The sequence below is a fragment of the Lytechinus pictus genome, chromosome 9 (assembly GCF_037042905.1).
Source record: "Lytechinus pictus isolate F3 Inbred chromosome 9, Lp3.0, whole genome shotgun sequence".
Classification (NCBI taxonomy): Eukaryota; Metazoa; Echinodermata; class Echinoidea; order Temnopleuroida; family Toxopneustidae; genus Lytechinus; species Lytechinus pictus.
In genome coordinates this window covers 8,018,301-8,033,419 of record NC_087253.1, presented here as the reverse complement: position 1 = coordinate 8,033,419, position 15,119 = coordinate 8,018,301, and the positions used below count along the sequence as shown (strand labels likewise).

Genomic DNA, 15,119 nt, shown 5'->3' with positions numbered 1-15,119 from the left:
GAGTGCACCCCCTGCCCACCCCCCCCCCCCCCGTAGGTACGCTAGTGGATGAAACCTTCAAATATGAATCGTAAAGAAGAGCTGACTGTAACATATTATTCATTTCAATCAGATTGAAATACATTCAAGTAGGTTACTTCTACCAGACTATACACAAATTGGAATGTGGCAAGATTGGTATTAAAAGCTGCCCCATCTTACGTTTCACTTTAATTCAATTTCAATTTCAATTTCAATTTATTTACACTCTCAATTTCTCTAGCACCTAAGTAAAGAGAAAACTAATAAATACAATTATTCAAAGAATTTGTATGTGTACACTTCTGCACACAGACTAAGGATTGTAAAACTATGATCAGAACTCAAAAGAGCATTTTAAAGGATAACATGTAGCTGCAGAATATAAATGTAATATAATTATGCATTTCAGAGAGTGTTACAATGACCCCAAACATGTAATAAATCATATCCTATCATTTCACATGATTAAAATGATTCAAAAATAATAATGAAAATGATGATAAAACAAATAATAATAAGAATAATAATAATGATAATAGTAATAATAACAATGATGCACAGTTCTAGTATACAACATATCACATTAAGATATACATGTACAGTAACATGCATGTACATGTATCTCTGCACTTCAACATGAATTGTACATTATTATATATCCTGGCAGCCATTTACAGTGCACAAGCATTTCAAGGAATAATTGTGACCTACCACCCCAGAACCACCAATAGGTCGCCAGGCAAGGTTCTCTCTAAACCAAAATAGTAATTTAGTCTAAAAAAACCCAATATAAAAAAATAGCTTTAATATCTGAAAGAGCAATTCTTCTTCTTCATACAGAAAATTTGCAGTCATGTAGTTGAATAAAAGAAGATACAAGAGTTTCTTGGACACTACTTTTTTGCACGGCTTGGAAGTTTCATTGAGATTACACAGTATGCATTCTCATGCTTGAGTGAACCTCAAACTTCACACCTGTTTTCTCCTTATTTTTTAAGCTCTTGCTGAATTTCCTCTGCGTTAAACCAAGTACTTGTAATGGTTATGGTTTGTCAATTTTAACCCTAATTCTCTCGGGGGGGGGGGGGGGGGCATAATGGCCCCCCTCGACAATTTTCGCGATATATCTGCTGCGCAAAATCTTTTGATCTCACCGCTCACTGACTTTTTACTTTCAAGTCTCGCGCAAATTTTGAGACCAAATTTGGGATGCCCGGGTACGCGGTTACGACATTATGCAACATTATGTAAGTGCATGTCAGACCCAAAATTGTTCATAAACATGATTTCATGTACAAATCCAATGCACATTGTGTATTTATCCAAAATTCATAAATGTATCATTATTTCTACTTTTACTGATTAAACCTAATTAATTTTGCCTTGTTTATGATCAGAATTAAGTCTGGAACGATTTCCATTGAAAAAACAATAAAAAACAAAAAGTAAAAAAACATAGAAATACATAATAAATTCATAAAACAATAAAATACATAAGAAATTGATTTCAAAACCGAGGTTTTTTTTAATTGCGATTGTTAAGAATGCAACAGAATATTTTTACCAAAAATTAGCATTCTAGGAGCTTAATTTAGTGAATTAGAGCAAAAAGTATGATTTATGCATAAATTAGCATAATTAATTCATATAAAATAATATCTCATTATTTTGGAAACTTTTACCATACAGCCTTGTAGATTACATCACACACTACCAGCGTGCAAATTTTTGCATCGCTCGCGTGATCGGCGGCCGAGATCTTAAGGGGGGCCATAATGCCCCCCCCCCCGGAATGACAAGAATCAAAATAACCCGGGAGATTTAGGGTTAACATATTATATATCATTTTAAAGCTTAGGAAATGAATTTTCAAGCTACATAACAATCTCAATATTCATTTTGATCGACTTATTGTTGATTTTGGGGTGGCAGGTCACAATTAAATCCTAGTAGGTAATATCTATCTCACCTGGGTTGAGAGCAGCACAATGTGGATCAATATGTTGCTGAAGGAAATTATACCATTGATGGATATTGAACCTATGGCACTCTATTCCAAAGTCTGGGGAATAATCCACTGGGCCAGAGGTAAAAATTGTACTATTGAAACCAATGTGATACACTGGTGGACGCATTTCACAAGACTTTAACTCTTTGCACACTGAATTAATTTTGGGGGATAATAATGACAATTGTTTCCATTCAATATATCCATATTGCACAATTGATACTTATTATTATTATATACATGTAGATGTCATCCAATAACTATTGCTTTTTATTAGCTTATCTAATTTGAAGGTAAGGGAGAAAACTAATTATTACAATTGTTGAATTAATTGTACGAATATGGAAAATTGCAACATCAGCGCGCAAAGGGTTAATGTTCGTCCAAGCTGTCTCCACATTCTATCTTATTTTATATATATTTTTACCTCAAAATTGTTTTTACTTTTGAATGATATAAATTGATATTTAATTGAAATTAAATTGCTTATAGTATTAAATGTTCATATAGGCTAATATAGAGAAGTATTAAAAGGAAGGGCATGGTTCGATGAAATCAAAGACAGAACAAGTATAACATCTAGCACACTATAATGCTTGCTTCATAGCCTCTAACACAAAAAGCACTTCCACATCTTGTAATGCATAATAAAGACACTGAACAGCAGAAATCTTATTTGTGAAGCTTACTGTACAACTAATAGAAGGGGATTCCCATTTAAAAGTTCCATTCTGTTTAGAACACCACGACAGATAATCTAACTTGTTATGTACATTACAGTGTGCCTTATTGGACCTCAAATAATGCAGTCTAGGCATAAATATATTATTTATTTACATCATGTTTTGAGTTGAATTTCATCAAAGTGGACGAGATTTAGAGTATAATACCATATAATATTTATTTACATCATGTTTTGAGTTGAATTTCATCATAGTTGACGAGATTTAGAGTATAATACCAAGAGATACGAATTATGCAGGTGTTACTGCATATGACAATGATGATGAATTGCATTATGTACCTGATTTTTAGCTAGAATTCATTGAGGTTTCCAAAGAAACCAAACAATGGCGAGAGAACCACCTTTGAGAATTCAAGTCAAACTGTCTAACCCCATTGCCTACTGGTACCGGGAGGTAATTATAGAATTCAGCATTCAATGCATTTACATAACATGGTTCAAGTATCTGATTTTTTTGTTCATGTGCTGAAGCCGTTATCTACGGTTCAGAATGTCATAAGCCTTAACCTAAAAAGGTGGCATTAAATGAAACAAATAATCATCGATTTTAACTGACCATTGTTACAAGCTACTGAAATCCTTGCATCCGATTGGCTCAGAGCAACACTGCCAGTCAAAATCACTGACAAGATGCTTCATGAAACACACCCCTGGGGCCCTTAACACAAAGCTTAGCAATGATCGTACAAAAATGTTCTACGATTGACTGTATTGACTACAATTTACAATCAGTCGTGAAAATCAAGCGTACGATTAATAACTAACCTTTGTGTTAAGGGACCCAGATGTTCATTGACCACCATCTGGTGAAGGGAATCTTCACCTTGCCAATTATCATGCGGAAAATCTCCCAAAAATCATTAACTTATTTGTTCGCCTGACCCACAATTTTCTCTATTTTTACCTCTCTACATGACCTACTAAAGCCATAATGAGAACATTACACCTGTCTTACAAAGAGTTACGATTGATCCGATCAATTGCAACTATGGACGGCCGGCAACGTCAACATCTATTTTACACGTTTGCTCAAAGCATTTTCTCGCTATGATGTATATTTATGCATTCATAGTTTTCTTGAAAATTCACTGCGCTTCTCTTTGCATACATTGAACATTGTGCAAACTTTTCGTAGAAAAAAATTATGACACTGATGGATTTCCATAGAGTTACAATTGACTGGATCAATCGTAACTCTTTGTAAGACGGAGGCCCTGGACCCTGTCTACAAAGAGTTCCTATTGATCCGATCAACCTCACGTATATGGAAATCCATCAACGTCATAATTTCCTCTTCAGGAAAATTGCACAATGTCCTTTGTAAGCAAAGAGAAGCAAAATTAATTTTCAAGAACACTATGAATGTATGAATATACAGTATATCTAGGAAATATTTTTTAATGAAATATGTATCTTAAATGTTGCAGATGCTGGCTTTCCAAAGTTGTCGTTGATTGGATCTACGTCATTCTTTGTGGGACAGGGCCCTGTTCATATGAAGCACAAAGGAGGATGTATCAATTAAAGAACGTCCTGCATATAGCGGGTTGGATGTACATACTTCAAAAGAATTGCCCATGAGAAAATAGACAAGTCCACTTCTTTTGTGACATCACAATGGACTGATCTTAACTACAGTCCTCATGAGAGAGAAAACAAAGGAATGTAGAGTAATTGGCTGGCATTCAATCGCTGATCAACCCTTTCTCTAAGGCTTCCTTTTGAAGATCTGCCAATTGCCTAGAGAAATAGAAAAATATAGACAAACAAATGTAAAAAAAATGAAAATGAAAATCCAAATTTTATTGTTTGAAATAGGCATGAAATGAAGTACTCCGAAAATGTGCTTTGGCGAATTGATCGTTGGCCCGGCAGCCGCTATCATGGATAGCCAGGCTCTATCCCTTTAATCGTTGAACACCTAACACGATAACAGCAACTCTTCTCTTCTTTTTTCTTCAACTCTTCAACGTCTTTTGGTATGCCGCGGTTTGAACTCCCGACGACCCGGTTGTGAGACAGACGCTCTACCCACTGAGCCAACACACCGGTAGTAATAAACAAATATACAGCAAGTTATACAGAGCAAGAGACAGATGATGATGAGAAAGCGAGACTAATGTTCATGTACATGTACACTGTATATACAAAGCTTTCCCAAAACACATTCATAGATGATAGGTGATACCTATACCTGTATTGAGTTCTATAAATTAGAACATAATTTAAAACATCCCTGTTGTTACTTAAATTGTTATTGTTGCTCATTATCCTGAAGAAGACAATAACACACTTCTTGAAACATTAAGTTTGGATAGTTGTTTTTCAGGACCAACACATGCGCACAAAAGAATATATGGTGTACCGTGGAACCACCCACTACACTCTTGGTTTGAATACTGCTGTTTTTAATTTCCATTTATGACATTCATTCCTCTTTACAGGCGATATAATCATCTTACCTCCTTAGTTCGTTGACCTTTAACCTGAGTTCTTTATCACTCTGTTTAATATCTCTGATGACCTGTGTGGGTATACTGGTCACTGTATCACTCAACGTCCATCTCATGTAAAGGCTTGACCATAGCGCCTAGAACAGAAAGTCAATACAACTTAGGTAAGTAGAAATAGAGGCTTGACCAGGAGGCCTAAAACAGACTGATAAACAGTAAAAAAATCACTTAAATAGAGACTTGAGTATGACAACCCTATTCAGTATGATAAAAGCTGTTTTCATAGTGAATTTTATCAATTAAACAGCGCTCGGTCCAAACACCAAACTTCGGCAGTACGGGCATGTAATCAAATAATCAACATGTAATGCGAGGCGCAGTAAATACTGTGTACAATAATGGCTGTAAAGTTGGTGAATATACGACAATCAATTTTTTTTCTACAGCAATGAAGAAATTAAAATGAAGACATATTGATTGAACGTAACAGTGAAACCAAGTTGGTGATTCAAGCATGCCTTACATCTGCAGGGAAGTGCACATTTAGCGTGCAAGCCATACTCAGTTTGCACCTGCAAAGTTAAAGTGTAATGAACAGAATCGTATTGTCATGTAATAAAAATATCCTATGGTACATATTGGAGGTAGATGTACATGTGCAACGGTACAAATGTCATGCGTTCAGCCTCTCTTTTGTTTGCATACACGTAAAACATGGTAACTCAAGAGTTGAACAGTATTGAATAAATTAACTCACCAGGCTCTGTGGGGCAACTGAAGGCCAGATGACCTGCTGATTGGGTTGGTAGAGGGGATTGAAGAATGTCTGGAGAATCTGAGGACGGTTGATGTATGTCCTGCAATAAAAAAAAAAGATGAGACACAATATTCTTGAATAAATGGAATGCACAAATGCAGTTGGAAATATCATGACCGAGGTAAACTATGTTGCATAATGCATGTGGTCCTACCTAATATCCCCCTCCCCCGCCCTTCATTTCAAAAGAATGAATATGAAGAAGTCAAAGAAATGGAGGAGGAAGACAACAAGGAGGAGGAAAAAGAAGAAGGAGATAGAGAACAAAGACAAGAATACATAAGAAGTAGAAGAAGAAGAAGAGGAGGAGGAGGAAGAAGAGGAGGAAGAGGAAGAAGAAGGAGATAAAGAACAAAGACAAGAATAAATAAGAAGAAGTAGAAGAAGAGGAAGAAGAAGAGGGAGAAGAAGAAGAAAAAGAAGAAGAAAAAGAAGAAAAAGAAGAAGAAGGAGAAAAACAAGGGGGATAAGGAGGATAATGAGGAGGAGGACACGGGTAATGAAAGGACGAGATGAAGAAGTAGAAGAAAAAGAAATAGAGCAAAGGAAGGAGAAGAAGACAAAGATAAAGAAAAGAAAAAGAAGGACAGGGGGGAAAGAAAAAGAAGGAGCAGAAGGCGAAGTGAGGGAGAATCACAGAGGAAAAGAAGACTGAGGATCAGGACATGTTGGAATAGGGAAATAAAAAGAGGAGAAAAGGAAGAAAGAAACATAAATCATAATGAAACTGGAACTCACCAAAGAGAAACTGTTTTCTCAGATACTCGAGCCATTCTTCTTTCATTCTCATTATTGCACAAAAATGTACCTGAAAGAAGAAAGTAAAGACATTCATTCATCGGATTATTGTGTTATTATTGTAACTACATGTACCATGAAAACCTCAATTCTGATTGGCGCCGAGCGCTGTTACCATGGTACAAGAAGGTTCCATAAGTTCCTTAAGTTAAAATGGTTATAACTCTGAAAGGGTTACTCCAGGATGAAAATATTCACATCTAAATAAGTAGAGTAAAATTCACTGAGCAAAATGCTAAAAAGGTCATCAAAATTGGATAACAGATAACAAAGTTATGGAATTTTGAAATTTGGCAATATTTTGTGAAAATAGTTATATGCACGTCATCATGAATACTCATTAGGTGGGCTAATGATGTCACATCCCCACTTTCCTTTTTCTTATGTTATTACATGAAATTAAAATTGTTTCATTTTTTTCATAGTGTGTGAATATTGTGTCTCCTTTATGATGAAATAAGTTGCAACAATTAATAAATAATGGACTAAATCAGTTGCCAATCCAATTTTTTCAGTTATTGGTAGAAAAAAAATGAATAAACCTAATTTCAAATAATAAAATACAAAAGAACAAGTGGGGATATGACATCATCAAGTTGCTCATTGAATAATCATGAAGACATGCCTCGAACTGCTTCACCGGAATATGCCATAACTTTGCTATTCCTAGTCCAATTTTGATCAAATTTTCAGTGTTTTGCTTGTCTGATTTTTCTTTATTTGTTTAAATCATATTATTCTCAGCCTGGAGCATCCCTTTAATGGAATGGGCCCCTCATCTATCACCTTTCCTTGCCTGTGTTTGGCTGAGACGCCCAGGTGTCAGACTGCTACTACAGCAATACTGACCACTTGTCAGTGTTGACAACTATCATAAAAGGGTCCCAAGGAGTACAAACATTTGTGTCCAGAAGTTAGTGGACCCCATCCCAAACTACACCCCTTCATGCCGAATGTTGAATGTAGACAACATCACCGCAATGTTTGGCAAGCCCAGAGAAACAAACTTTGTTGAATGTACCGTTTCATCACCTGACTTCACAAATGACTATCTAATACATGGCAGAACATGAGCACTATAAATATGTTCATTTTCTGGTGGGGTTCACTATATTTCAAACAGCACTGTACACCAATCTGGGATCCATTTCACGAAATAATTATTGTTACAAGCCACTGAAATCCTTGCATTTGATTGGCTCAGAGCAAACTTATCAGTGAAATTCACTGACTACAGTCAGGTGACACAACATTTCTCAAGTGACAATTGCTCCGGATTTTATTTCGCTTAAGATATAGGGTTAGGGTGCAATAGGGTTTTATGTTAGGTTTAGGGTTAGTTTTAGGGTAGGGTATATAGTGTTAAACCCAGGGTTGAAGTTGGCCATTCCATTGGTGTGTGGGATTCACTGTGGAGCAATTGTCGCCAGAGCAAACGCCACGGAACCTACAGTCAAACCTGACTTAGCAGCCACCTGCCTCTAATATGAACCTGTCTATGGTGGCCACCTAAATTGTGTTCTATTTGGAAGAAATGTGTGTTACAGAACCTGTCTACCAACTCTTTGCCCGCCACGGACCTAATCCCTCCTGCGAAACAAAATTCCAATGCGTAACTTAAAGATGGGTTTTGCATGTTTTATGCTAACTGGTTTATTGTAAATAGCTTTGTGTGTACGTACACTGTAAAATGCGATGCACACATCATTATTGTTTTATGAGTATATATATTAGACTTGATGCACTCTGTGTGTATTGTGAATAAAATGTGACGTGAGTCACACTTGGCGACTTAAGTCGTACAAAGTGGGCAAAAAATTAGGCTATATGTCTCTAGTGGCCACTTTTACTGTTTCACCTGGGTGGCCCTATTAGGCAGGTTTGGCTGTATTTGTTCCACGAACCATCCCCCTATACTTACCGAACTGGCTTGCGTATGCATTCTCAAACAGCATGATGAGGAATTTCTCGTTGAACTCAAAGGAGCATGGGAATTGTTGGAAAATCTAATGAAAGCCAAAGAAAAAAGAGGGTGTAATACATGTACATGTAAATGGTGTCCAATGTTTTGTGAGATGCTCAAATTATAGCTGCCTTGATAACAATAATAATATAGGAGCGCCTTGAGCACCTAGCAAGGTGGATACATGCGCTATACAAATCCTATATTATAGCGCATATCATGTCTCTAAGCACTTCCAGAGGATTTGGACATTATTACCATGGCCTTAATCAGCTTTCATTCTTCAAATTGGGTAGCTGGCGACTCAAAACACTTTTTTTTTCATTACCTCACTTTTGAATACTATGTCTAAGATACAAAATACAACCCGTAGACTACTGAATTCTGTGATTTACATAGACTTTGTACAGTGATCACTCGGTTCCATTAGACAATGGGTTAACCTGTTGATTAATGAATTATGTGATTCATGTAGACTTTGTACAGGAGTCACCCAGTTCAAGATGGCAACAGGTATAGATATTGGTAGAAATGAGTTACAGGTTAAAATAACCATATGGATGTAATGATAGTGTACATGTACCTGCCAGACACAGTCTAAGAAGAGAAGAAACACCGGACCAGCGTATTTGTTCTTGCTCTGAGAGAAGACTGATTTGGAACATCTGCTGAGGAACGGATGGCCAGCTTGGATCCATTCTCTCTCGATGAGAGCTTCAAAGCTGTAATAAGAATGAAAGAAGTATTTGGTTAGTGTTCCTTCCCCTCCCTCTTATCAATGCTGCTCTCATCATTGTCATTATCACTACCACCACCAATGTTCCCCCTTTTCCTCCCCTTCTTCCTTCTTTGTCCTTTTCTTCATCTTCTTCTCCTTCTTCTCATTCTCCTTATTCTTGCTTTTCTTCTCTTCTTCATCTCTATCTTTGTTCTTCGTCTCTTTCTTCATCTTCTTCTTTCATTCTGTTTCCCTCATTCTCCTCATCCTCAGCAAATCACTCAAACATGATGATGATGATAATCAAATTATAATCATAACAATCACCACCACTCTCATCATCACCACTGTAATTTGTATTCATTATCATTGCTTTTAGGCTATTATCATCCTCATCATCAACATCATCATTATCATAATTACTGCCATCATTATCACCCCCATAATTTATATTCATTATCATTAGTTTTAGGCTATTACAATAATAATAATGATGCAACATTTATATAGCACTTAATACAAATGTTTCTAAGCGCTGCATACTATTACCCCGGCTTTAGCACGGCTACCCTGATCGGGCGCTCGAGCATTCAAGGAATTCCTTCCTACCGGATACCCATTTACTACACCTGGGTCGAGAGTGGCAAATGTAGATAAACGCCTTGCCAAAGGACGCTAGTGCTGCGGTGGGATTTGAACCCACAATAACCATCATCATCATCAAGAACATTATCGTCTTCACCATCACTACCATTATCATCATAATCATTATCACCTATCACAATCATCATAATCATCCCTATCTTCATCATCATCATCATCATAATCATCCCTATCATCATCATCATCATCATCATCATCATCATCATCATCATCATCATCATCATCATCATCATCATCACTATCGTAAACACCACCCCTATCATCTTATCTACACCGGTACTCACCCCCTCACTGTTCTGCAGTCTAAATCGAGAATAACCTGAGCCAACGAGGTCACCTGTAGACTCGCATCCAGACCTTCTGACCCATGAACAAGAACAGCAGAATCTGAGACCAAAAAAAAAACATATACATTGTATAAGAAAGATAACATCCCAAGTGAACCCTAAATTTAGAGGAGCAAACTGATATCACAAAGGGGAACATTTAAAACATGAGAACAATACATGTATGTAAATCAAGAAATCAATTAGTTCATACATACAGTGTATTACTTTGGAAGTAGTACAGTTAACTAGCAAGTCTGTATTCAGAATCTTTTGTAACCAACCAACAGTTTATTTCATTTCATTTATTTATTTCCAATTATCATAAAAAACAATTTTTACAATCAATATACAGTAGATGGCATTATAAATACAAAGAGCATGGGGAGTAAGCAGAGGCCATTGGCCTTTCATAGGCTGGGCTCCAATACCATAGTGGATTATACAAAATAAATAGAGAGATGACGGGGGGGGGGGTAATATATGTGCAATTTTGATGGGAAAATTGTATGCATAACTAGTTACTATAACAGTTTACTTAAAGGCCAGCGCACACCATACATGTACATGTACGACTGTTCGCAATCCGATTTTGGAACAAATCGCATTTTGCTCATTTTCTTAAAAAGTGAATGGAACTTATCATTTTATTTGAAATTAAAATTAATTAAAATAACACGGATATAACCATTTTGAAAGATTACAAGCCTTTATTTTAGAGTAAAGGCCAAATTAGTTTCAAATCGTAGGCAATTGTACGACTGCTATTTTATTCTAAGAAGGATGATAGCACAGTCACAGATTTGAACACAGGTATTCGTAATGGTTTAGAACATTACACAGTAAGATATTCAAAGTCTCAGTATTACATGTAGCATCAAATTCTACTACAGTACATTTTATTCTGAAATCGGGTCGCAGACCAATCGTAAGGTGTGCGGTCGCCTTAAGATTCCTTCATGAGAGGTTTTTTTCTACTTTTGTTAAAATGAAGCAATAGATGGGGACATTTTCATACGATCTACTGGTATTGCATTCCAAGTAATTACTCCAGAATATTTTACTGACTTTCGGGAAGTCTGATATTTCAGCGGAGGAATATTGAGCAAGAAAGTATGAAGTATACTAACTTACGAGGGCACTAAATATTTTTCTCTTATTGCGCTGCGCCAGAAATCTACACGCTTACTCTGTCTCTCAACACCCAGCACTACTATGCAGGCTGTAATTATTGCCAGCTTGATGTAACCAACCACAATGAACAAATTAAGATCTTGAACTATGAGGGTTATAGATCAATATATAATTAATTGGTGCCTGTACAGTATCTACTTGCTCTCTCTTATAAAGACACTGCGCTACTACGCAGGCTGTAGTGAGCGTCTCCTTTGCATGATGTAACCAACCAGTTTTTCAGATTAAGGTCTTGACCTTAGAGGGCGCTAGATGAAGATTTAATGCATATGTCCATTCATTATTACTTACTGTCTCTATCAACACACTGTGCTCTTACGCAGGCCATAGTAAGCGTCTCCTTCACGTGATGTAACTAACCAGTTTGTCAGTTTAAGACCTTTATTAATTAATTTATTTATTTATTGATATATTCATGTTACACAAATCATCAAAGTACATTTCTTGATAAATAATTTTTACAATGAAAAGATGCATCAACTGCATACTAGTAACACATGCAGGATTGAAACGTACCAATCGTAACACACAGGATTGAAACGTACCAAACAGACCTTAGAGGGCGCTTGATCAATTTCTAATGTATTCGTATCCGTAGAGTATCTACAAGTACTTACTCTCTCTATCAACACACTGTGCAACTAAGCAGGCTGTGGTGAGCGTCTCCTTAACATGGTGTAACCAGCCGCAGTTTGTAAGACGACTGATCCATTTGTCGGCAGAGCATCCATTGTCCATGCATGCTGGGAGTGAAACGGAATAATGGTGGTAAAAAAATCTGTGAAATTTGATGCTTGAAAATTTGCACGGTGGCATGAACAATCGCGGAAGTGGTTAACGTTTTCCACGAGTAAAGTCCTGGAAGGACTCCTGTTCCTTTTCACTTATTTTTCCATCCAATTTTATCTCAGTCCTCCGGGGACGTTACACGTGGTGTACCGTATAAACCACTTCCGCAACTGTAAAATTCAGTTGTGAAATCTGTGAAAACTATCAGGTGTTATGGCATGTGCATGCAATCCAACTGTTCCCCTACAAATTGATGCAGAGGTTAAAGGATCAAGCCCTGGCCACGTCTTTCGGTTGGTGACGTTAAAGTTTGGCCTCGGACATAAATATTTCGATCTGAATTGTGTCCCAAAAATCTCAATTACATACATTGATACATTGGCACGGTCTCAACCAATTTTATGCTCCAATATTTTTTTTTAATGAAAAATAAGCATGTTTTTCTTTGATAGAGGGCAATGAGGAACAAGTGGAGCGCCTCTGGCAGCCTCACCTGCATTCAATATAGCAGCAGTGCTGACTTTGAACACTACTATAAAATAATTATTCACAAAAAACACCATTGATATAATGATACAATACTACGTTCATTGACCCTAAATGGCATTTGACCTTGATAATGTGGCCTAGACTTGTTAGTGATACTTGATTACCCCTATGTCCACAATTCATAAACTATATCCATTATAAACTTTGAAAGTTATGACAGCAATTTAATAATAATAACCTCCAACATGGCCAAAGTTCATTGACCTTAATGACCTTTGACCTTGGTCATATGACCTGAAACTTCCGTGATGTTTGATGACTCTTATGTCCAAGTTTTAGGAATCAGATCTATAAACATGAAAGTTATCATGGTAATTCAACAAATACCCCTAACTTGGCCAATGTTCATTGACCCTAAATAACCTTTGACCTTGGTCTTGTGACCTGAAACCTAGGCAGGATGTTCAGTAATACTTGATAGTGTCCAAGTTTCATGAACTAGGTCCATATACTCTAAAGTTATGCTGTCATTTCAAAAGCTTAACCTTCGGTTACGATTTGATGTTGACACCGCCGCCGTCGGAAAAGCGGCACCTATAGTCTCACTCTGCTATGCAGGTGAGACAAAACTTGTGATTTTTGCTAGACATTTTGTTATTAAAGTAACCTAACAATACCAAGTTTCATGGAAATTGTAATGAATTGGAATCTGTTTAAAAATGAATTTAATATGGTGATGGCTTTCCTTTCATGTATATCTTACCTTCAAGTAGTTTACAGAGAGATTCTTGTAGGATACTGGGTTTATCAAGAGGCTTATTGACACGCCTCCATTGGGGATAATTCACTTCTGTCTCAAAACCACCACCTGAACAAGAATTTTTTTTTAAAGAAGAAAAGAAAAAGGATTTTCATAACTTTCATAAGGGGACAAGTCTGCATACATGTACCTCAAACTTTGAAGAAAATAATTATGTTTAGTAGAGTTTGAGGGAAATGGGCTGGTTTAATGACATAGTATTATTATATGAATGAGACGCTTTGGAGAAGACATTCAAGTATATAAAAAGAATTAATCCAATACTGAATAGAGACTCTGGGTATATATTGTTTCCAATCTTCAGTCAAGTGATAAGAAAATAGGGAGGTGCACACCACTACAGGCAGCAAACTATGTGACTGATCAATTGGCTTGAGAAAGTTCACAGGAGTGGACAAAATCTCCCTTTCCCCCCAAAAAACAAAAATAAAATAAAATAAAAAAATAAGTTTGGTTAGCTTCAAACTTAGTTAATTTAAGTGTATTTTGTCTGTCTAATTGCTTAAATCAATGGAAAGAACAGGGCCCCATCTTACAAAGAGTTGCGATTTATCCAATCAATCGCAACTATGGAAAGCCGGCAAAGTCAACATATAAAATGCATGTTTGTTTGAAATTTGTTCTAGATATGAATGTATATCTATGAATTCATTGATTTCTTGACAATTTGGTGACTGTGTTCTCCTTCGTTTACAAAGGACATTTTGCAAATTTCCTGTAGAAAAAATTATGACACTAATGGATTTCCATAGAATTACGATTTATTGGATCAATCGTAACTATTTGTAAGACGGGATCCAGGTCTTCTCTTCTGGGGCCCGTTGCAGAAAGAGTTGCAATCAATTGCAACGCTAAAAATCATGCGCAACTGGATTTTCAACCAATCAACAGCACGCATTTGGGACTTGAGATTGATTTTTTGGCTTGCGTTTAAACGCAACTCTTTCTGCAACGGGCCCCAGATATCCTATCGATGCTCATCAGGTTGCCACTGGTAAGAAAGGAACATTAAACATTATATTGTGAAGGAGTAGTACTCCACACTGAACATAATACAATTTCAACAGAAAAAGTAGGATCAAACAAAAAAAAAACCTTAAATATTTCATCAAAATCGAACAGTGAATATCAAGTCACAACATTTTAAAGTTTTGCATTATTTCTGTGAAATAGTTCAATGCGTGTCTTTATGAATATGCATTGAGCCAGTTAATGATATCATATCCCCACTTCTTTCTTATCAAATTTTCTGAAATTATATTCATTCAAATTCCGTCCTTCAAGAAAAATATGAAAAACATGTTGAATGACTACT

At 36.4% G+C, this 15,119-nt stretch overlaps 1 protein-coding gene across 4 annotated transcripts in view; it reads right to left on the bottom strand.

The window, feature by feature from the left end:
* Positions 1-1,121: 1,121 nt before the first annotated feature.
* LOC129268361 (myotubularin-related protein 9-like) overlaps positions 1,122-15,119 on the bottom strand; it is a 31,569-nt gene continuing 17,571 nt past the window's right edge. For 2 of the 4 annotated variants that reach the window (XM_064104603.1, XM_064104602.1), the window contains exons 8-16: positions 13,748-13,852; positions 12,324-12,449; positions 10,471-10,573; positions 9,389-9,527; positions 8,764-8,848; positions 6,783-6,852; positions 5,985-6,084; positions 5,237-5,364; positions 1,122-4,514 (exon numbers count right to left, since the gene is read on the bottom strand). In XM_064104603.1, the coding sequence (XP_063960673.1) occupies positions 4,460-4,514; positions 5,237-5,364; positions 5,985-6,084; positions 6,783-6,852; positions 8,764-8,848; positions 9,389-9,527; positions 10,471-10,573; positions 12,324-12,449; positions 13,748-13,852 (911 nt within the window). In that variant the 3' untranslated portion in view covers positions 1,122-4,459. The remainder of the gene's footprint in view (positions 4,515-5,236; positions 5,365-5,984; positions 6,085-6,782; positions 6,853-8,763; positions 8,849-9,388; positions 9,528-10,470; positions 10,574-12,323; positions 12,450-13,747; positions 13,853-15,119) is intronic. The other 2 variants (XM_064104605.1, XM_064104604.1) reach the window with 1 other exon arrangement.